Source organism: Lissotriton vulgaris, chromosome 2_1 (assembly GCF_964263255.1).
Source record: "Lissotriton vulgaris chromosome 2_1, aLisVul1.2, whole genome shotgun sequence".
In the NCBI taxonomy this organism is placed as follows: Eukaryota; Metazoa; Chordata; class Amphibia; order Caudata; family Salamandridae; genus Lissotriton; species Lissotriton vulgaris.
Genome location: NC_141687.1, coordinates 290791951 through 290813842, shown reverse-complemented (window position 1 = coordinate 290813842; position 21892 = coordinate 290791951). Strand labels below are relative to the sequence as shown.

Here is a 21892-nt window from a genome sequence, read left to right as displayed (position 1 = left end):
CAACGAAGACACGCGGCTACCACTTCCACACCAATAACCCATTTCTTCCCCTTTAAAAAGGTTTTCATTGCTATTATCAGTATCGTTCATACATCGCCAAACACCCACAGTTTGACTTTTTTTATTTCTCACATTAGTAATAATTTGGTATCCGACTATCTTTTATGGCTCCATAGTTACAAGACATGGAAACAGCTCTGAGCGGAGTCAGGAATTCATCAAACATTTGTCCTTCCATTCGGTCCCTGGTATAAAACTTAGACCCTCCGAGCACTAAACTGGAATAGGACCTTAACCTACCTTCAGTTCTTAATAAAGCATCATCAGACTCATTGATATCTCTTTGTCCTTCTTTGGGAATATCTTTGTTAAAGTTCTGTAAAGTGGCTTAGAGTTCTGTAAGCTGTTATCTTGGTCTTCAATACTTCCTTAATTTCAGCTTTAACTGCTTGTTGCAGTTCCTGATAGACAATCTTTGGATTAAATCCTCCTGTGAAGTTCGACTCCTCCTCAGACCTTGTGGCTTTGTCTTCACTTTACTCCCTCTATTCACAGTATAAATTGTTAAAATATATATTTTCCCTCCCTTTATATTTCATTTAAATAATCTCCCACTGTGTCACCATACTCCTATATCGCACTTGCTTTGCCCGGTAACCGAACAGTTCATTTAAACGTGTGAACCCTGCTCAAGCGCTTTCACGCATTTCTCCGAAATAAGCTGCAATTCCTTCTGAAACCACCATACTTTATCTGCATTCCTCCCAATGGAGTGAAACCAAACCACTCTGGCTGCTGATACTGTCTATGCCGGCCACACGTAATATAGCAGTGTACCACGCTAGAGAGTTCTAGTCTTTTTTGCACTGCTCGGCTGAGACAGAGCTGAAATGTCTTCACGAGCTGAGCACACCAGTCGCCAAGTAAGGTGTGTGTGTGTGTGTGTGTGTGTGTGTGCATATATATATATATATTTTATTTTTAACGGTTTACATGATCTGCTTTAACAATGTGGAAATATAGATGTGCCGGGCTTGGCTACTTCCCCACGATGTTTTACTTGTCTGTTATTGTGTTTCTTCCCCATGAGTCCGTGCCTCCCTTGATGCTGCCTACAGTCCTAAGTGCCGATAATGAGGTCTTCGATCTGTATACATACACTGTAATGATGCCAATTGGGTGTTCTTGTTTATGTTGTGTAAACTGAAAAATAAAATAAAAAACAATGCGGAAAACTGAATTAAAAATTAAACTAAACAGTTTAACCCCGTAAAACAAAACTCATGAAGTATAGGCGCTGGTCATGAGGACCAACATGGGACATTTAATATTGCACAACCAATGAACCTTCAAACCCATAAATTGGGTTTATAAACTGTGGAAATAAACATAAACTCTACAATCCTAGATAAAAATTATCACTATAAAAAAAATCTGTCCACAATATCATAGAGCTCTGAGTAATACTTATCTGCTCAGAAACAGCAAACAAAAGAACATGGAATTCATGCAGATTTATATGGACTTGAGAGTCATGTTTTCATTGTGATGTAGTTTGTGTTCGGTGGAATGAACTTTTAACCACATGGCTGCTGGCAGTTTTCCCGTCCTGTGCTGAAAAATTCAGGATGTCAGTTATTCATGACGAGCTCAGCTCGTCATCAGCACACGACACCCGTGGGTGATGACGAGCTGAGCTCGTCATCAGCATCGAAAGGGTTAATGGTTGCTGCTCAGAAGGAAGTAAATAGGTGTATGCATAATGCTAGCCTCCTTAAATAAAATGTTGTTCCATTTTACAGTAAACCTTTAAGTGTCGATATTCTTCTAACTATTCTTTCAATCGAGTCAGCCTCTGGCCCAATCAGAACCCTACAAAGCCACTGTTCTACTATCAAGTTTGGAATAAACCTCAAAGAACATTCCATAAGAGATTGTGAATGATTGCATGCAAGAATTCTTTATGCTACAGTTATGTTACACCACATATATTTAATCGCTCACAACAGCCTGTTTCAGTGGCAAAATTAGTTCCATCATAAGGTCTCAACTTCACCTCTGGTACCTCCCAAGCATGAAATGGAGAAAGTGCAAAAACATGCTTCTACTGTACGAATAAGTTGCAGATGATAATTTGAATCTGGAGCACAGCTTAACAGACTCTGGGACTGGATGGCCCACTGTTGATCATCCTACTGCATCAGAGATTCTGAGATTCTGATGTTGACCTGTTCGTGGGATCCAGACATCTAACACCAACTTCCTTTTTCATGGTGATGTTGTATATCCTGACACTATATAGTATTTCTCCCTTTCTTTTTCTCTCTCCACTCTGTCTTTGTGTCCCTGCTTTCAGTGTTTCTCTGCCTCGTCTGACTGAGAAAATGGCTGCTTTTAGGTCAGATCACCATTCTTTATTGAGTTCTGCATTTTTCAACAGAGTAGCCTCAAAAGGCTGAAAATCCCTAATCTTGTCAAAAATGTGTCTTGTTTCTAGGGGAGAAAACTGAACCCGAAAGAAACCCCCCAATACTTTATCACAACAGTCGAGCACGATCAACAGGCAGCTGCAATTGTGGACGGAAGCAGGCTCCTCGTGACGACCCCTTTGATATCCGAACAGCTAATTATGAATTCTACCAGGTATGACGGTGGTTATTTTCAAATTAGGTGAAGGTTTTTATTTAAACTGTTCAGCCTTTGAGTTTAATGCCTTGCCTAGGAAGGGATAACCTAGATCACATAATACAAATCTTAAAAATAATATCGGCACTTGAAATGGAAATGTACTGTGACTGGACAATTTAAGATTGTGCAAGCACATTGGCTTTAAATGTTTGGGAACATAGTCTGCAAGGGGAGAAGCCAGTGGGTCTGCAAATCCAATCCTAGTTCTCCGCTCCTTGCTATTTTGGGAGTACTCCAAACTGTTTAGATAGAAACCTTGTTGCTCAGTCCCTTATTGAGCCCGAGTCTCTGTGTGAGTTTCTAATTTCCAGGATTTACTAGAACACTATCGCCTAGTGGGGGCCATTTCATTGTATGTTCTTACTACAAATTTTAGAACTTGCATTCATATTTGATGCTTCTATTTTCTCTTTCTCCTAGTGTCCCGATGTTTTCCAATTGTGTATTTATTAACTTTGCTAATAACTAGAATTTTGTTGTTAATATTCGCTTTAGTTTCATATCCTGTGTCATTGAAAGTCTTGTTTGTTTTCAACATGTATCTTTAGCTTTTTCTGTTAGTCCATTCTTGATTCTGATGTGATATGAAGAGGGTTCTGCATCTTTGTACTCTCGTCAGTACAGAATCAGTCTGTACAGATGTGTTACAGGTCTTTACCTTGCTTGTAGTGTGTTCGTTGAGGTCAGTTTGTGTCAGAATGTTAGTCTGTTACATTGGTTTAAAGGTTTCCAATATTTGCTGGGGTCAGGTATGAACTGTAATTGCATTACAGTTATGGAAGGAACAAGGAAAAGATTGTCTTGCTGCTGTCATTCCCTATTCTTACACTCTTATTTGACTGCCTTGTGTGACATGCAACCCCACACCATGGCCCAGATAAATTCTCTATGCAAAAAATATGTTATGAATAATTTGAATGATTAAATTCTAATATTCAACTCTGTTGACTGGGGCTACTTGGACACGGTGTTGGACCAGATGGGCTTTGTCACTCCTTTTCGTAATGTGATGCGGTTACTATATCGCCGTCCCCGGGCTCAGGTCCTCGTTAATGGCCCGTTGTCCCGCCCCTTCCCCATTGGACGGGGTACGCGGCAGGGCTGCCCTCTTTCCCCGATCCTTTTTGCTCCAGCTATGGAGCCGTTCGCTTGCCTTGTCCGCAGCGACCACTCCCTGACTGGCTGGTGATGGCCTGGCCTAGCGGAAGAGGATAAGATCGCGTTATACACGGACGACGTGCTGCTGTTTTTGGTTGACCCTGCTCGCTCGGGACCTTGATGCCTTCGGGCACTAGCCATTTTTGAACAAGTATCCGGCCTGCGGCTTAACCAATCCAAGTCCCCTTACATCTCTCACGCGAGTGCTTTGATTGGCAGTCGTCGATTCCGCTTCGGCGGCTGTCTTTCAGGTACTTGGGGATTTGGATCTACCTTCTCCCTGACCTTGCATGGGAGCTCAATGTCACCCCGCTGGTTAAGCGGATCCGTGCCGACCTCCTTAAGTGGCGCACGCTGCTACTGAACCCTTTGGGCAGGATTGCCCTATACAAAATGATGATCCTCCCTCGGTTTTTGTACATGCTCCAGAACACACACCTCTCCTTTGCTAGATCTTGGTTCCGGGAGATGGATGGCATGGCCACAAAATTCTTTGGGGGGTCGGAGGTCCAAGTTGGCCCTGGCCCAATGCCGAATCGCACCTTTTGATGGAGGTCTCGGAATGACGAACCTCTACCTCTACTATTTAGCGACTCGTCTACTCACGATCCACGATTGGTTTAATGGCTGCTGGTCCGACCCGGCGTATCGCTTGGAGCTACACATCCTGTACTTCTCCTCTATCCAGGGGATGCTTTATGGGGCTACAGATCCTCGTGCTCTTCCCGAGGTCACACGCGGAGCATTCTTGGCTTGGCATGCATCATTACGACATACTCAATGGGTGGGCAGGCTGACTAGCTACACTCCCTGGTAGTGTGGCACCAGGCTTTGCAAAGTAGCCTCCCTGTCAGGGTTCCGACAATGGGACCTCATTGAGGTATCCTTGTTGGGTGACGTCTGGAGTGGTATCCATATCCGATCCTTCCAAGACTTACAGGCTAGGCATTCCCTCCATACCTCTCAATTCTTTCGCTACTTACAGCTGCGCCACGCCCTTCACTCCCACATTCCAGATGGCACGTCTCTGCCTGAATACAGTCCGCCTGAGGCGCAAGTCCTGACTGGGGATCTGGGGAAGGGTGGAGTCTCTCGGATCTACAGCTCACTTGTCAACAATACTCCCATCTCCCTTTCCTTGCTCCGAGAGAAGTGGGAGGGCTGGCTTGGGGTTCTAGAGGATGAGGATTGAAGAGACGCCCTGATTGCCCCTAGGACGATTGCGGTATCAGCAAGACTGCGCCTGGTCCAAGTCTATTTTTTGCGCGCCGCCTATCTTACACCCCTGCGTCTCCACCGCTCTGGGCTTCGGCCCGATGCTAACTGCCCCCGTTGCTCCCACCCCCGCGCTGACTTTTATCATATATTGTGGCTATGCAATGTGATTCGGGGGTATTGGGAATTGTTAACACAAGACCTGACAGGGGTCCTGGGCTGGGAGTGCCCCTTGATCCCATGCGTGTTCTGCTGGGCGTCACCGACGGTCTGGACGGTTCCATGTCTGAGCAGTTCTTCCTCAATACCGCGTTGGTGGTTGCCAAGAGGGACTTCGCTGTTCACTAGCTGGACACCGGCCCTCCCACTCTAAGGCGCCGGCGCCGTGGGGTGGACTGGTGTGCTGCGCAGGAGCGCCCTCCATACGTAGCCAGGGGGTGCCCCGAGAAATGTCATTTCATGTGGGGGAATTGGGTTGGGGTACTCGACGAATGAGATGCTGTGGTTCGCTCTCCAGGTGCATGTGGATATGCTATTCTGGATTTCTTTCTGTGATATTGATGTCATTGCAATGTGTTTTTCCCCTATCCTGCTAATGTACTCTGTAGCTCTGAATGGTGCTGTTTGTTGTCCAATTCAGATTCAAAATTCAATCAAATTGATTGTCAAAAAAAATTCTAATAATCTAGAATGAAATTATGAAATTATAATCATTTTATCAATATGGAAAGAGACACCAGTGAATGGTTGAAGTATGTGCTAGTCTTTATTAATGTTGATGTTGTAAGGGTTGCTACTTATCGGTATAAATTATTTAAGTTCCTAAGCATTGCATTTGGTGTACGAGTTGTGATTTGCATAGCTTTTCTGTAAGTAATGGATTGCAGAGTTAATCCTCCAGCCTTCCTTGATCGATCTAGCAGTGGTGAGGCTGAGCCCAAATCCGAATAACTTTTGTTAGGAAAGTTTTGTGCAGGTTCATCAGCTGAGCAGCAAGAGACCAGCCTCTCCCGGTCCCACCAGCGGGAGGGGTGCTTTCTGAGTCACATTGTCGCCCACCGTCCGGATTGACCAGGTGGCCTGACTGAGTAAGTTGGTGCTCACTGACCTCGTCTGCCATCTGACCTTCTGTCCGCCCAGCTTCTTCTCTCACATGAGGAGGACCGAGTTAAATGTTCGACCTCCTCCACTTCTAGCTAGCCACCCGCCATGCGTTTTGATCAGGATATGATGCTCTACTAGCAGGAGTAATGATTTATTATTTTAAATGAATAATTTTAGTATGGCTACTGCTTACAGTACACTTTGAATTGTGTGAGTCCACTTTGTGTGTTCAATTAAATAATATACTAGCGCAGGTAACATTTAGAAAATTTTTCGAGGCCCAAAATAAAAGCCACTCTGCTGGGAAAATGCCATCAGATTGTACGGTGCTTTGCAGGGCTCAAGTCCTATCAAAAGAAGTGGGGGGACTGACAATATGCAAATTACCCCATGACGTCACGTACTGAACGTGTCCCGGTGTCTGAAAATGGCACCAGGAAAAAATTCAGCTTATTTCTGTGGGGCCCAGCTTCTTGGCAGGGGGTACGGCGTCCACGCTGTGAAAAGAGTGGGGGTACTTTGTCCCCCCGCGTGGACCCCCGACTCGAGCCCTGGTGCTTTGTAAAGAACAAGAAAAATATATTAAGCTCCTCAGTCAAAACTCTTAGCAAATAGCATAAGATTGTGAATTTCATATGTCGAGTGCATTCATACAGCTCAGCTAATGTGTTATACTGTGCATATAACAAGAGGAAATATAAAAAATAAAACCCACAGTTTGATTCTGTAAAGTTAAACTCCCAGAAAAACATAAGATTGTGCCTATTTCAGTCTCGCCAAAAATGATGATCTCAAATACCCGAGTAGGAAAAAATCGACTACAACATATACCTCCATTCAAGCGTGCATTCCTAATTAAACTTACGTTCTTCACAATACATCTGGATTTCAACCGTGTAGTCAGTCTTGCAACCACAATTTAACGTTTACTTTTCCCCATTAGCTGAGATCATTGCCCAATCAGGTATAAAATCTACCTCCTATGCTGATGACATTCAGCTACTGTTTGCTTATAACCCTAATCAGTTCACCTTCGACCCATTAAAGAACTGCCTCAACAACATAGCCAGTCGGAAGGATGACCATTTCCTTCGGCTTAATGCCGGTAAAACTGAGGTCCTCTTCTTCCACCAATCCTCCCCCCTTGACTCCAATCTTTGGTGGCCCCACAAATTAAACACACCCCCCTTACCCAAAGAATCTGTGAAGAATCTCGGAGTCAGATGGGATACCAGTCTCTCATTTCATAAACAAATCCAAACGGTATCGGCTGCATGCTTTTTGAAAATCAGAATGATCAAAAAATGTATTAACTTTTTACCCAACAACACCAGAAGAACAATCATTCAGGCATTGATTACGTCCCATTTGGATTATGCCAATGGCCTTTACATTGGACTCTCCTCTGGCCCCTGCCATTGTCTTCAGATGGTTCAAAATGCCGCAGTCCGCCTGGTCTGTGGCATTTCCTTGCGTGACCACATCTCCCCTCGCAGACGACGCCTCCATTGGCTTCCGATCAAACAAAGAGCAGAATTCAAGGCCTTGACTTTGACCCACCGAGCTGTAAGGGGCAAGGGCTCTGCATATTTCTCCTCATCCCTCCGCCCCTACAGCAACACCAGACTCCTCCGCTCCAGTTCAAAAAAATTTCTTGTCATCCCTAAATTCAAAAAGGTACGTTCAGGTGGAAGAACGTTTCAAGTAGGTGCCACCACTCTCTGGAATAACCTTCCCCAACCCATTCGACTTATCCAAGAAGAACTACCATTCCGAAAAGCTGTAAAATCATTCTTATTCTGTTAAACTCCATCAAGAGCCAGTAAATCAATATACTCACATACAACGAGCGCCGGGACACCCCGTTGGGGTAGCCGTGCGCTATATAAGATACACTAAATAAAATAAAAATAACTTTTGAAATATGTGTGCCTAGGACTTATATTGTGGTTCCCAACCCAAAGACCAGAAACTAAACGTGTTTTCATTTTCGTGCACATGCTGCCCTAAATGGTATAATTCACCACTCTAAAAGGATAACGCACATCCATGAACACGCGTGCCTCTACAACCTAACCTCCCATCATGTGCAACCTTCCACCAGCTACTCATGTCTATAGTAAGTAAAAATCTGACGTCATTTAGGGCGGCTGCTATTATCACAGTCCTGGTCTTTTTCTTCTCTTCACTCCTGCACAAGACCCTACTGAGATTTTAATTTACCTCTACAGCATACCCATCCCAGGCTTCAAGCTACCTTTGTATTCTCTTGCACAGTAGTGTATCTGTTGACTGTGTTGAAATACATGAATACCCGAACTTAGAGGGTAGAAATATATAAACTAGGTTTTTATCACCTTTTAATAAAGAATGGTGAAAAACAACCCGATTGTAGAAAACAAAAGTTATTTTAAAATACCAAATTTGTATTTTTATAGTTTATTAATTTATTAGACACGTTTTAGTTGCCAGTTATTTACTATAGTTTGTCATTTTCTTGCTGCCTTCATGTCTCAACTTTGTCAATTCTCTTAGAGATTACTATTATTGGTTTTGATGAAAGTTTTTTTTTTCCAGCTGCTAGAGGAAAAATGTTGCGGGAAACTGGACCACATCAATTTCCCAATATTTCAGCCCAGCACACCGGATCCAGCACCGGCCAAAGACGAGGAGCCAGAGTCCATCCAAGAAGTAGAGCTTGAGAAAATGAAAGAAAAGGAGCCACAGACTCAGGGGGAGAGCACCAGCTTGAGCCTTGCTCTCAGCTTAGGGCAGTCAATGGAAAGTTTGGGCACTTACCCAGCAGATCCGCAAGCTGGTGGTGATAACGCAGAAGCCCATGGGCAGGGGGTGGAAGCCAAAATCGAGAAAAGACCAAGTTTAATAGATCGCCAGGTGTCTACCATAGAGTATCTGCCTGGAATGCTGCATTCAAATTGCCCCAAAGGTCTGCTGCCCAAATTCTCCAGCTGGTCCCTGTTGAAACTTGGCTCTGCCAAGTCATACAATTTTCATACAGGACTGGATCAGCAGGGATTCATTCCGGGGACTAATTACCTGATGCCATGGGACATTGTCATCAGGACACGGGCTGAAGAAGAGGGAGATTTAGACACAAATTCTTGGCCGGCTCCAAACAAGGCTGTACCAGGGAAGCGAAATGCTGTAGTCATGGGCAGAGGAAGAAGGAGGGACGATATTGCCCGGGCCTTTGTAGGCTTCGAGTATGAAGACTCTCGTGGCAGAAGAGTCATGTCTTCTGGACCTGACAAAATAATGAAAGTCATGGGAAGCGGGCCAAAGGAATCTGCCATAAAAGCGCTTAATACGGACATGCCGCTTTATATTCTGTCGCCATCCCAGGGTCGAGGCCTCAAACCACACTATGCTCAGCTCATGAGGATTTTCGTTGTGGTGCCTGATGCTACATTACAAATCGTGCTTGCACCTCAGGTAAGATACCTTGTACTATACAGATCTGCCTGTAAGTATCTTTTGGTCACACAATATTATGAAAATGTTATTATTAAAATGTGTTCCCAAATAGTGGATGGAATGTGGTGCATTACTGTCTACAATGCTTAAACTATTAGGTACCTGTAGGTCATATTTTCAGTTGACAAACGCTGCGTTCTGGAAGTTGAAGTCTTGGTTCACAATTGACCCAGTTAGTCTACAGGTACCAGAATAAGAACAAGACCAGAAGCTTGGTGTAGCAACAAAGAGCTTTAAACTCACCCTCCTTCTGTGAGTCACTAGGAGTAGATGATGTTAAGAATAAAAGTGTTTGGAGCTGGCACGTCTAATAACGTGCGTAATGATTAATTGGTGTTTATCCGCATTAGATGATGATTGGAAATGTGGTGCTCTTGAAAAGGCTGTATCAATTTTACTTGCAGAAAAGCCAAAAAGCCGAATACTGAGTATATGCTTGGGCAGAAACTAAGGGTATTGATGAACTGCACTGCAGTGTAATTGTGCGCACCTGTAACGGAACTTAAGACAATAAGCTTGCAGTTAGGTGACTCCACATATTCAAATCACAGTAGGACAGTATCCATCTTAGGCAGAGAAAATGAATACTTTTAAAACCGAAATTTGTAGTATCTAGTTTGCAGCATATGGTGTTATAGATCATTTGCTGTGCACTGTCCTGATAGTTATGGTTGTTTTCAGAATAATGCAGGTTGTTTTTTAGGTGGAGCCTAGCACAGTGCACCTGCGCTGTTTTGCAAGGCTTCTTGTAGCTACTCTGTGTGGGTCTGACTCCTCCCACGCATTCGATTGCCTTTTGCGTGTCTTTTTAGATTAAAATCATGCAAATGGTTAAAGATGGGTGCTTGTCCCACCTCTTCTGAAAGGTTTACTCCCATGGCGTTTTGCCACGGGAGCAAGCAGCGACGAGCAGGGCGGCAGCTGCCATGACTCCTTGTCTCCGTGTGCCCGCCCCACCACTCCTCTTTGTGTCCCTGTCTCATTTTTGTCCCCCTGTATGCACTGTTGACTTGCTTGGAATTGAGATTACACTGTCCAAAGCTGACTTCATTGCAGTCTCCTGTATAAAAAGCAATTGTGTTCTCAGAATTATTACTTCAGTAAATACCCTCAAAATATGCGCCACCTAGAGTGTCAAATTGGCCAAAATAGCACTTTCTCCTTTAATGACAGGCCTTGCAGAGATGGTCAGCCCTGCAGCCTCCTCAGACGTCTGCCTAACGATGTTCCCACTTCCGCTCATCGCCCTGCTCCTACATCAGAGGTGAACGCGCATCTATTTATGCCTGTCTCGTGGCAGTTCCAGATTGCACCACCTTACTTGAACATAGAACTTATCACCCTTGCGTAGTGGAAAGTTCTAAAGGGCCATTAAAAAGGGGCACTTTCTTATATGTGTCTCTTATAGATTATACACTCTCAGAGAATTTTTGAGGGAATTATTTTCGGTGTGTATGTATTCATTTTAGTCCCCGCGAGGTGCGGACGAGAAGATTAAATTCATTGACCTCCCCTACACCCTTCTCTCATCCAAGCCCCTCGCCTTTTTCTCCTGCATTTCCTTCTTGGTCCTTGGCCTGACGGCAGTGCAAGTGCTGTATTAATAACGAACATGCCTTGACCTGCTTTCTGTGCCTAACTTGAATCTGTTCTAATAGGAAAAAACATAGGAAGGGCTTTTCGGAAATGCGAATGTAAAGGAGGGTTTGTATTGGCAATGGCTTTCTATTTGCGGATTGGGTGTGGGATCATGTGTGCATCCACCTCAGAGATGTACTCCATGCCCTCTGCCCCGTAGGTGTAAACAGCAAACGATTGCACCTGAGGAGCTGACTTGAAACTACTTAAAGGAAATAGATGCCTAGTGCTACTAAAAACAATAGTACTTATTTTACCAACTTTTAAAGGATGAAGGGCTGAGTGGGCATACTGGAATTTCAACCTGTAAACATTGGTCCAAGCACAGATTTTTTAGCCAAATGAGCCTTTTTGGTGATGATTTGCATAAATTGACCCCAGTGCACAACTGGCATGTGTGCTGCATTTACCCCCCATCGGGGGAGGCACTTTGGGTTTAGGGAAGGGGTCACTAGTGCTTTCTGGCCCCTTCTGTCATATGGATTGTCTCATATACGTTGGAGTCTGGCTCCATGCACATGAGGGGCGCCTTGCCTCGTGCCATACTTCTTACACAGGAGCTGGGCCAGACAGGCCATTCGAAGGGACAACGATTGTATTCCACATATAAAGTGGTGCACAGTCAGTTATTCTTCTCCCTCTCCCTCCCTCACAGGCTGGTGCGGTCACACAGTGCACTTGTCTGCAGGGGGTTCCTCTCAGGCCAGAAACATTGGTTTTGAAAGATGGACTGGCGGCTGCAAACCTCCTCCACCTTTCAGCACTGTGCTGTTTTTGGTGAGGTGCTATCTTGCTCCTGCACTAAAGACAGCAGAATGTATTTTTGCAGGATTGCAGTGTCCAGATTTGTGCTGCGCACCCTCGCCCTGCACCATATTACTGTGATATTGCTTGATTGCACTAATGTTGTGCACTACTATAAGAAAAAAAAGGATGCCGCAATGATGCACAATGAGGTGCAAATTCTGATTTGACGGAGTGTGTGCATCACTAAAAGTTTCATTGCATAATGCAGTGCTTCGAAAACACACACAAAGCAGCGAAAAAACATGAAACAATATGGAGGAGGCACCCGAAACTGAGCATAGAATTTAGCCTGTGAATCAGCGGAGTTCTTTGATAGCAACTCGGCGAGGTACTCAACAAGAAACTCTAAGTACCTACAATACAACGCTGGAGGATACACAGGAGGGATTAATAAAAGTAATTGCACTGCAATCTGCCTTGCATTAGTGAAAGTTTGAGCTATTGGTGGTTCAAATGATATTGCATTAAGCGTGCAGTGCCTTATGTGGCTAATGGAGTCCCCTTTGCAACTCCACAGGGACACCTAGTAACAGTCTGTGGTACTGCACCCTTTTCTTGCTTTGTTGAATTTCTATTATTACCTATGCTACTGCTTGGATATTTTTGGCCCAAAAAACAAATCTATCAAACATTATACTTTCACTAATGCGAGACCTATTGCATTGCAAATGCTTGTTTTCCAAAACTTTAGTATCGGTTTCAAATGTGCATCGAATGATTTCTGATCATGTTTCCAGAAACCACAGTGTATCAGGACACAAACTCTACTATCAATTAACGTTATCCACCCTTGGGTTTAGAGTTGGTATTGTGACCATAGTAAGACTGCACACTTGTTGAAAACCAAATTGAATCGTTAACAAAGCACATGCGTTGATGCTGTAGCAGATGCATTTCTGAAGATTGCTTTCAACACAACCACCTGATGCCAGGCTGTGTGACAATGACTCTGATCTGAAAGAACATGGAAAAACGCCTTTTCAATTTTGGCGTTCTTGTAAAACAAAGCTTACTTCTATCTATCATGATGGACTTAACGTTATGCTTACCAAGGTATCGCAACAAATCCAGGTTTTGACATTTCTGATATTTTGATGTAAAAACACTCTTTGCCAAATGAGGGAAAGCTGCCAGTTATTTCACTCCACAAAGTAAAAACAATAACCTGACCTGTTGAAGCACCTGAAAAAGCTTAAGAAAAATATGATGAGACCATAAATTGGGAAGAAAAGAAGAATATGATCCGTCCATGATTAATTACTTGGATGAAGTTGATCAACACTGGACAAATCTAGCTCCTAAATCTACAAAACAAAGCAAGGGATGCTACACCTAATTCGACTGATTGCAAGATTGGCCTCCAAACTGCAATTGAATGCCTGAGGATGAGCTGCCTCAACCACAAGACCAGCTCTGAGGCTACCTTCTAGAACTACATCTAGGGGTCCCTCATCCAATAAAAGGTACTAGAGTGCATTGAATGACACAGGTGCTCGATGTAAACCTTCACCAGTGGAATTGTATCTTTGCAACTATCAATAAAGTTTCGATTTTTGGTCTCGACAAACGGCAAGGAAGGTTAGCGTTTTAGCCTCCTTTGCGACCTTCAGATCTTTGGCGTCAGCTGCGTAGCCCACATATCCCTGGGATGTCACGTGATACTGAAATGCGGCATGACGCTTGAAACACTTTTCCCGGGCAAACACTCTCTACTTAAATTCCCTAAATAGTGTCTTCAACATCTCCGGGTCGGTTGGGATCGTGCAGGTACCACGCGGGCGGTTGACTAGTACTAAGTAAGTGGGTTTTGGTTGTTTGTCGGCACACATAATTTAACAATGTGTACGCTTGGAGTCTTTTTAACTCCGTTAATCCCTTACAGATTTTGATTAGGAGTCCTGCCACCCACCAGAACCCAAGGAGTGGTGTTACTCAGTTTTTAACGTAAGCCCTGTGTTCTCTCATGATTTTAAAAGCTGGTATTCACATTGATATGCACAGTCTGCCTTATCCTCCTACATCTTCATGTTGGTGGATTAGTCATGTTCTCTTAATATAATTTCTGCCGGTACTACCCATGCTGGTTTGCAGGCAAATACACCTGTCTATTTTTGTAAATACACGCGAGTGCGTAGAATTATATATGCATTCTTCTGTGTTTGATAACAACGTGTAGTGACATTATAACTATGCATGTCATTGGCGCAATTGTTTTACCATTATAGAACAGCACTGCCTGCAACTGCGGCATTTTTGAAGAGATGGCTTGAGCCTAACCACTACAAGTTTTTTAAGTACATTCATGCATGTGTAACATGTGCTATGTAAATTGCCTTCTGTTCTTGTTTTACAGATATCCACGGCTTTTGAGAAATGCTTGAAGGCTGTTATTTAACCGTGAGTTTGCTCGGTTGATTCCACCAAATATTAGGGTACGCCTTAGCGTGCGTATACCGCTGTGGTGTCGCTGGTCCTGACCAATGCTTCATGTAATACTCCCAGAAGATGAAACATGTTGACCAAACGTTTTTTTCTTATTTTAGGATGGATCTGGTCAATTACGACCAGTTAGGGATAGCCGACTCACCTGTTTTTAACCGTGCTGATTTTTCCACCATTAAAAGTCTTTTTGGATGAAACCGCAGCACTTTTTAAATCACTTTCCTCACTTATTACACTCACTAGTGTCACGCAAATACAACGCTCCACTGTAATCATTCATCGTAGCACACCAGAGATGCAGTCTGCTTCTCTGGTGGGAACCCGATGATGAAGCATGTCACCAACTAGGTTGGTGAGTGAGGGTTCTTCTTTTTAACTAGAGTAATTCCTTTTACTAACTCTTCTTTCTTCAGAACGGATACACTCTTGTTGTTTGATATAGACAGTTCAGGGGGACTAAGAGTGGCTCCAATCGCTTTGCCCTCTCTCACTTGTTGTTTTGCTTGCATTCTGTAACAGCCAAAAACCACACCCACAGAAAGTAGTCACCAGGTGGGAGGGAACCTGGTAGACCATTGAGTGCCAGCCACATCCTGACCTGAGGCTGCTTTCTGAGCATAAGGGGGCACCCCTGCACCCAGACCCCAATTCTTGACCGACTTGGTAGAGTGACTGTCCTGCTGCACCGAGGGTCCAACAAAGAGAGGCTGAGGCAATTAGGACTGCAACTACTGCACCTGGTGGCTAGCGAGGAGAGGCACTGTACCTGTTGTGGCCTGCTCATGGAGAAGCCATCTCCAGAACCTAATCAAGCGAAGATCACTCCAAGAGCCAGCTGACTGGCTCTCTGTTCAATGGACAGGGCAACGACTACAGCTGAGGCATGCTGGGGCAAGTTGGTAGCCCGGATTTTTCAAGCTGCTGCCACCGCCGCTGTGCAGCACTAAGGGCTAAGACCTGACTCTGAGTTCGCTGAACACGAGTGTGCTGTCTGACAGTTGCTGGGACCGTTAGAAGGCAAGTTATCAACTCAAAGTGTTGGCCAGTGACTGAGATAACGGGCGACTAGTAGTTCAGTGGTGACTGGACTTCAGACAGAATGAAGAAGAATTCCTCACCATCTTTGTGGATCGCAGAATCCCTGCAGGCAAAACCCTGTCAACCACATCACATCCACAGCCTCCCTAGAGCTTCTTCAGCATCCTTCATCCCTTGCATCAAGACAATTCCACAGGAATCCATTTCAACATGGTTACAGTGCCTAGAACTGCAGAGGGAATGTTTCCTCTATGATAGTAACTGCTCTTGAAGACCTTGCTTGTCCCTCTGACCAGCTCCCTGCTGGAGATGGTCACCACAAGTACTTATAACCAATCACTTTGACACTTACCTAAACCTACGATTTCCTTGAAAACGTGTCTAAGTGTCCAATGTATTGACTTTGTCAAGGCTTGTTCACGGTTGAGTGAAATTACTTTGCTTTACTATTGCTTGTAAAATCTTCATCTTTGGAACTGTCTGGTGGATCTTTACTGTCCTAGTGTCTAAATTCCTATACAAATGCAGTCTGTTTTTATAAATAGGTGTCGGATTTCTTGAGGCTTATGTCAATTTCTTCAATTATTTTGGGACTGTTTAAATGCTTTACACTTGTTCCTTTGTGTAGGCCTGGCTGCTCTGTGCCTCAGCTCCCAAGATAGGGCTTAGGGTTTTACAGATGAAGCCCAAGGGTGCTAAAGGTGTTGGTAAGTGTATTACATGGTGAGGTTGCACAACCACACCATATTATACACCCCAGTTCCTCACACAAGATAATAGTCTAAGGAGAATACATGTTCTCCCCATTACTGGTCATGTTAGAACATCCTCACCAGAATGTTACCCAGACCATCAATCTCTCTTAGATAGCCATTGAAAAACAGCAACACAATTTTCAAGAAGCTACAAGAACTGAAAGCAATAAAAACCAAACAGAGGGAGACTACTAGTACCGAACCGAATACCTGTGATGAATGTCTGGGAAGGACTAAATAGAGTTAACCCACTCATGGCCATTGTAATATGTACACCTTTTGAATTATTACATTCATGCCCACTCAACTTGTTAACAAGGGAGTTAATAATTTTAGTGGCAATAACGTAGTTGCAAAGATTGTGGAATACCAACATTGGCAGTGGATAAAATATTCTAAGAGGTACACAGAGAGAGTTGGTTTTCTTTCTTGCCTACATTTCTTTTAACCAAATGTCGTCTTGTTTTTTCATATCGTCCAATGTCTAGGGCATGTTATGGTCTTCCTGCCACATGTTTTAGGTATGTGAAGAGCAGGGATTTAAGTGGAAAAAAACTGGGGGTGCTCTAAAAGGGGTGTGGTAGACCTCTTAAAGGGCTGTGTCTTATCCAGTTAGGGGCATGGTCTAAATCATGGCTAAAACACATTGCCAAATCTAATAGCTCTAGTAACATTGCCAAATCTAATAGCTCTAGTATAGGCGGGAGCAGTTGGCTTTGCCACTGCTTGTTTCTTATATCACCACATGTTTTAGCCTATGCTCGTGTGTACAATGAGCTTGCATGCTTATTTTGGACTCCTTCTTGGAAGATATCGTAGTAATCTGGGAGTATTCCTGGAAATGACTGATGTGTGTTTGCCAGGCGTTCCTCTCTGCTCTCTTCTACATGAACAGTTGAATTAGTAACCAGATGTATTGCTGATAGGCAGATTTGTCAAATGAACTTTGTAAGTGTAGTAGAAGTGCGAGGCCCATGGATTTCTTTCAAATATTTGGGGAATGGGATAATATCTTCAATGATTTCTTAATGTGTTCTCCCACTTCCAGAATGTCTGCACAATCCTGAGACTTCGGCAGCAGTATAGTGCCATTAGTTCACACGTGTGTAAGTGGACTCGAGAAGCGCAGACCTAGTTACAGAGCAGAGGGGGGCTGGCCATGGGCAGGGCCCTGGAAGTGAGCCCTTCACAATGAACGTGGGCTCTGGGTGTCAGTGGGGTGAGTGCTACAGTGCACTAGTGAGCAAAATGAGCATGCACACATCAATGTGCCTGTTCTCACTGCAGTCCACAAAAAAACGGACTGCCTGTTCTAGGCCATACAACAGAGCCCGATAGGGACCTGTTTTGGGCCCCCTTTTAAAAACCGCCGGAGCCCAGCCCATTTAAAACCATGGTGACGAGGGTTCATAGCTCAATCGATTGGTTAAGTGCACTAATTATATCAGAAAGACAAAACCATTTTTCTGTTGCTTTTGTCACAGAGAAAACCCATCTCTGAGGTTAGCATTCCCAGATGGATTGTTAAAATAATTCAGATATACCATGCACGGGTAAAACATTCCCTAGCAGGTGTACCATGATCACACTCCGTATGTGTGATGTTTAAAGAAAGTACCGCTGTGGCATTCTTTGGAATATATCTTTACCTGAAAGTGTAACAGATTTACAAATCGATACATGTGTTTGTGTGTATACATGCTAGAAATTCTGCCTGAACGACTTAATCCATCAAAGAGGCTCGATTTTTTAGGTTTTAGTCTTTTGGATTTCCATGCGGGACTTGAGGGATTGGTCCTGCAGTTATATTTGAGGTCGTGTCCAACCCTTGAAGAGCCTCTGTTTCGCTTCAGATTTTTAGCGACTTAACCCATTACCTCTTTTCTTCACATGAAACTTTAGAGGAACGTTATACTGCTCTACAGTTTATATTGCAAAACACGTTATCATTTGAAAGTTTTACTGTTAGAGTTTTTGTGCATTCATATTTTTGTGCGTTATTAAGGTACATAATGTGAATTTACTTTCGATTATACACGTACCCACTCATATAGTGCTATTGTCATTGAAACAGAATTCCTGTGACATGTAGAAGTATGTTTTAGCTCCTGTAAACTAGGCCTCAACTTGGGCCATCTTTTTCAAAATGATGAGTTTTCCCCTACACATGTCACTTTTTGTTATTTCTACAGCAAACAGTTAAGCCCTGTAAGTGTAATTGTAATTGTAATTTATATTGCGCATTACCACCAACGGTCTCTAAGCGCTTGCTTTGGGAACCCGTCCTGGTTTTTCCCTGTGAGATAACCTGTACTTGGCACCCCCAAGGTGAAAACCAGGCATCCCGCCGCAGGGGGCCATAGTGGAGATTAAGCAAGCTATTGCCCAGAGTTGCAGAGTGTGAACCCATGATTCGAGCAGGCACCGAAGCGAGAATTAGCGAGTCCGTGGACATTTTGGGCTCAAGACCCTGCCTCGTCGGGAATTGAACCCTGGTCCCGGGTCTGACCTCTGCTTCATGGTCTGCCTCTTCTAACCATTGAGCCACACTTCTCCACTATGCCCTATTCGTTCATAATAGTTAGGTATTGTTCATATAATTTGTCTTGTCATTCCTGGCGACATTGGCATGCAGTAGAATCATTATTCATGTAGTGGCATTGTGCTAAGGCAGTATGACGAATAAAACCGTGCCTCGATTTACTAATAATGTGATATTTATGCAAACACCAGAATGAATCTGCACTTTCTACATGAAGATTTCCTATAAAAACCCTTGATATTGGGGGTGTGCCAGAAGACTTTCCTATGTTATAGGATTGCGGTCAGTGTCTCTATTGGTTTAGCCACCCGCTTGGACGTGAATATTTCTGATTTTGCACTACTTTAATGCTCAATTTTGCAAAGAACATTCATGGCAATAATTTTGCACCCCATCTTTTCAATTTTTTTAATAAATCTCTCACATTTATTCCATTGATCTAGAACTTAGATATTGAGTGGGCCTTTACTAACCGCATCGCTGCGGCGGCTTTTCCCGCTGTGTGCAGATGTTTTGAAAATACTGCGTTACATGACGAGCTCAGCTCGTCATCAGCGCACGGCAGGTAAGCCTCATGACGAGCTGGGCTCGTCATCAGCGCGGAAGGGGTTAACTGTATTGTTGATGTGCTGGGAGATACCTTACCTCAGGGACACTTTACCTCACGAAATTGAGATTTAACACCCTCTCAGTTTCATCAACCAGTAGGCTTTCCGTTGAGGGAAAGTTTTGAGATGTAAACCTCTCGGCGATCCCTGTACCCAAATTACTAACTTAAAACAGTTGGTTTGTGGCGTTTGTTCTGTAGATCCACTTGTGATCCTTCCTTCTCTCCACTGACAGCAAGTAGGTGAAAGTAAGCATTTACATATCCGACACATCTACATCTAACCTTAGCATGAAGGGGAGACTAGATATAAGGTAAAGTCTGTATCCTGATACATTGTAGATTTTGGGTAACCTGTTCATGAATCATTACATGCACATTCGAAGCCGAATCAAAGACTTTGAAGAAATACATGCTGCATTGTTCTGAACCCAGCTTCATGGTAGGAGAGTGCAATGCATGTTTATCTACTACATTGCAAACTGTTTATTACTGGTAGGTATGATTTTCCTTATTTAACTCCCAAAAAGACTTTAGAGCTCATTGTATGACATTCCTGGAACAGCATTGCAGTGTTCAAAATTACACCTTGCTTGGCCACACTGCAAATGAGCTTCCAAGGCTCCTAAAATATAGGCAGTTGTCTACCAATGTACAACCTAGTATTTAATTCCTGCTGTGTCTTAGATAAATCTCTTATTCCTACATACTGACTCTTTACATTTCTCAACATGTGGTGGAACCTGTAACTATTTCTAAATAAAGGTTTTGATGTCCTGTGTAATGTATTATGCATTTGTTATTGGCCCTTATCCATGTGTGCCCTCTCCAGTTCCCTTTTTCACTTCACGATATGGATCGAAACCTGCTTTTTCTTGCACTATAGCTTCCAGCAGAGGCCACACCCTTGTTTCTCTCCAATTTGTGTGCTGTTTTCTCCCTATCCCACCTATTCTGAGCTCTGGTTGTTGATAGCAACACTTTTGGCTTCAAGACGTGTATTGTGTCCTAGATACTATGCAGTTGCTGCTTAGAAAATGACTCAATTTTTTGTTGGGACAACAGTCCTCTTGTGCAACCTGCAATCTTTGTGCTACTCTTGGTACTAGTAGTATGCCCCGACTTCTCAGAATACTCTGGATTTAATCACCAAGAAAATGAGTACAAAGTCTTAGCAACTGGGCACTGCCCTGAGTAGCCACCCTTTCAGTGAGTTATAGAAGCATCCTGTAGACCTATGTAATTATTGCAAGTCATCCTGGGAAAGCTAAAGCACCAGGTTACAAGACCATCTTCCACTCTGTCATAGACAAACAGTTACAGTCAGACCCAGAAATCAAGGTCCAGGGAAGGAGCACAGGGAGGTAGAGGATCTTATGGGGCCAAACATTTGTGGTTCTGAGGTTCCCATTGGACCTTTAGGCGCCTCCCACTGCCAACATAGCCACAGACATCCCAAATGACAGCTAAACAGTTTGGCCAAGCTGGTCACTCCTTTTGTCAACTGCCCGAAATCTCCTTTTTTTCCCCAACAAACAGATTATTTTAATCTGTAATTTATTGTATTTTAGTGTTACAAAGGCCTTTTCTCTTCTCTTCCAGTAAGGGTACGGACTTGGAGCCAAGTGTTTGTTTTGATTTCGCACACGTTGTCTTCCACAAAAAAGTGCATTGCCTCCACACAGCTGTGATCATTTTGTCTGAAGTTGAACTCTCAAGGGCACAAACATGAGGTAATGCATATTAAAGTGCCTTAGATAACTAGATTATTTATGGTGTTGTCCGCTGGTAACAGCATAGATGGGAGTAGGGCAGTCCTTAACCTGCATGTTTTATCTAATAGAGACTTCTAGCCACAGATACCTTATCTTAGAATATACCCAGGCATCAGACTGGATCTGGCAGATTTTCAGGTAATGTCCCTGCACTCTGGTAGGTAGCATTCTTTCATCTCTGCATCAGCAACATCCATGCCGGAAGTGGCGTGTGCGGTACCTACATAGGCACCATCCCGCACGCTGATGTCAGTTCTTTCCTTTCCACCCCAGATAACACTGATTCGGTCTGAGCTACCCCATGGCCACTTCTTGCATTTTTTCAACGTGTTGTTGAACTTCATTGAGAACTTTCTCCCATTGTGAGGATATGACACCAAAGAAATTGGCTAGTTCCAATCCATATGGGTCCTGTGCGGGAGGCCGCTCCATCTGCGCGGCCAGTGCCTGGAACAACCTTCCGCTCCACCTCAGACAGATAGCATCGCTCCCCATCTTCGCAAGAAACCTCAAAATCTGGCTCTTCGATCGGTTCAATCTGGGAAGGTGGTGGGACCTAATGGTATACCCATTGAACTCTATAAAAAGACGGCTGGGACTATTACCCCACACCTGTTACATATGTATT

The 21892-nt window shown here is 43.7% G+C and overlaps 1 protein-coding gene across 1 annotated transcript in view; it reads left to right on the top strand.

Moving 5' to 3' along the window:
- Positions 1 to 21892, top strand: part of SMG8 (SMG8 nonsense mediated mRNA decay factor) — a 65642-nt gene that overhangs the window by 26675 nt on the left and 17075 nt on the right. The window contains exons 2-3 of the mRNA XM_086954969.1: positions 2498 to 2643; positions 8743 to 9618. Coding sequence (XP_086811095.1) covers positions 2498 to 2643; positions 8743 to 9618 — 1022 coding nt within the window. The remainder of the gene's footprint in view (positions 1 to 2497; positions 2644 to 8742; positions 9619 to 21892) is intronic.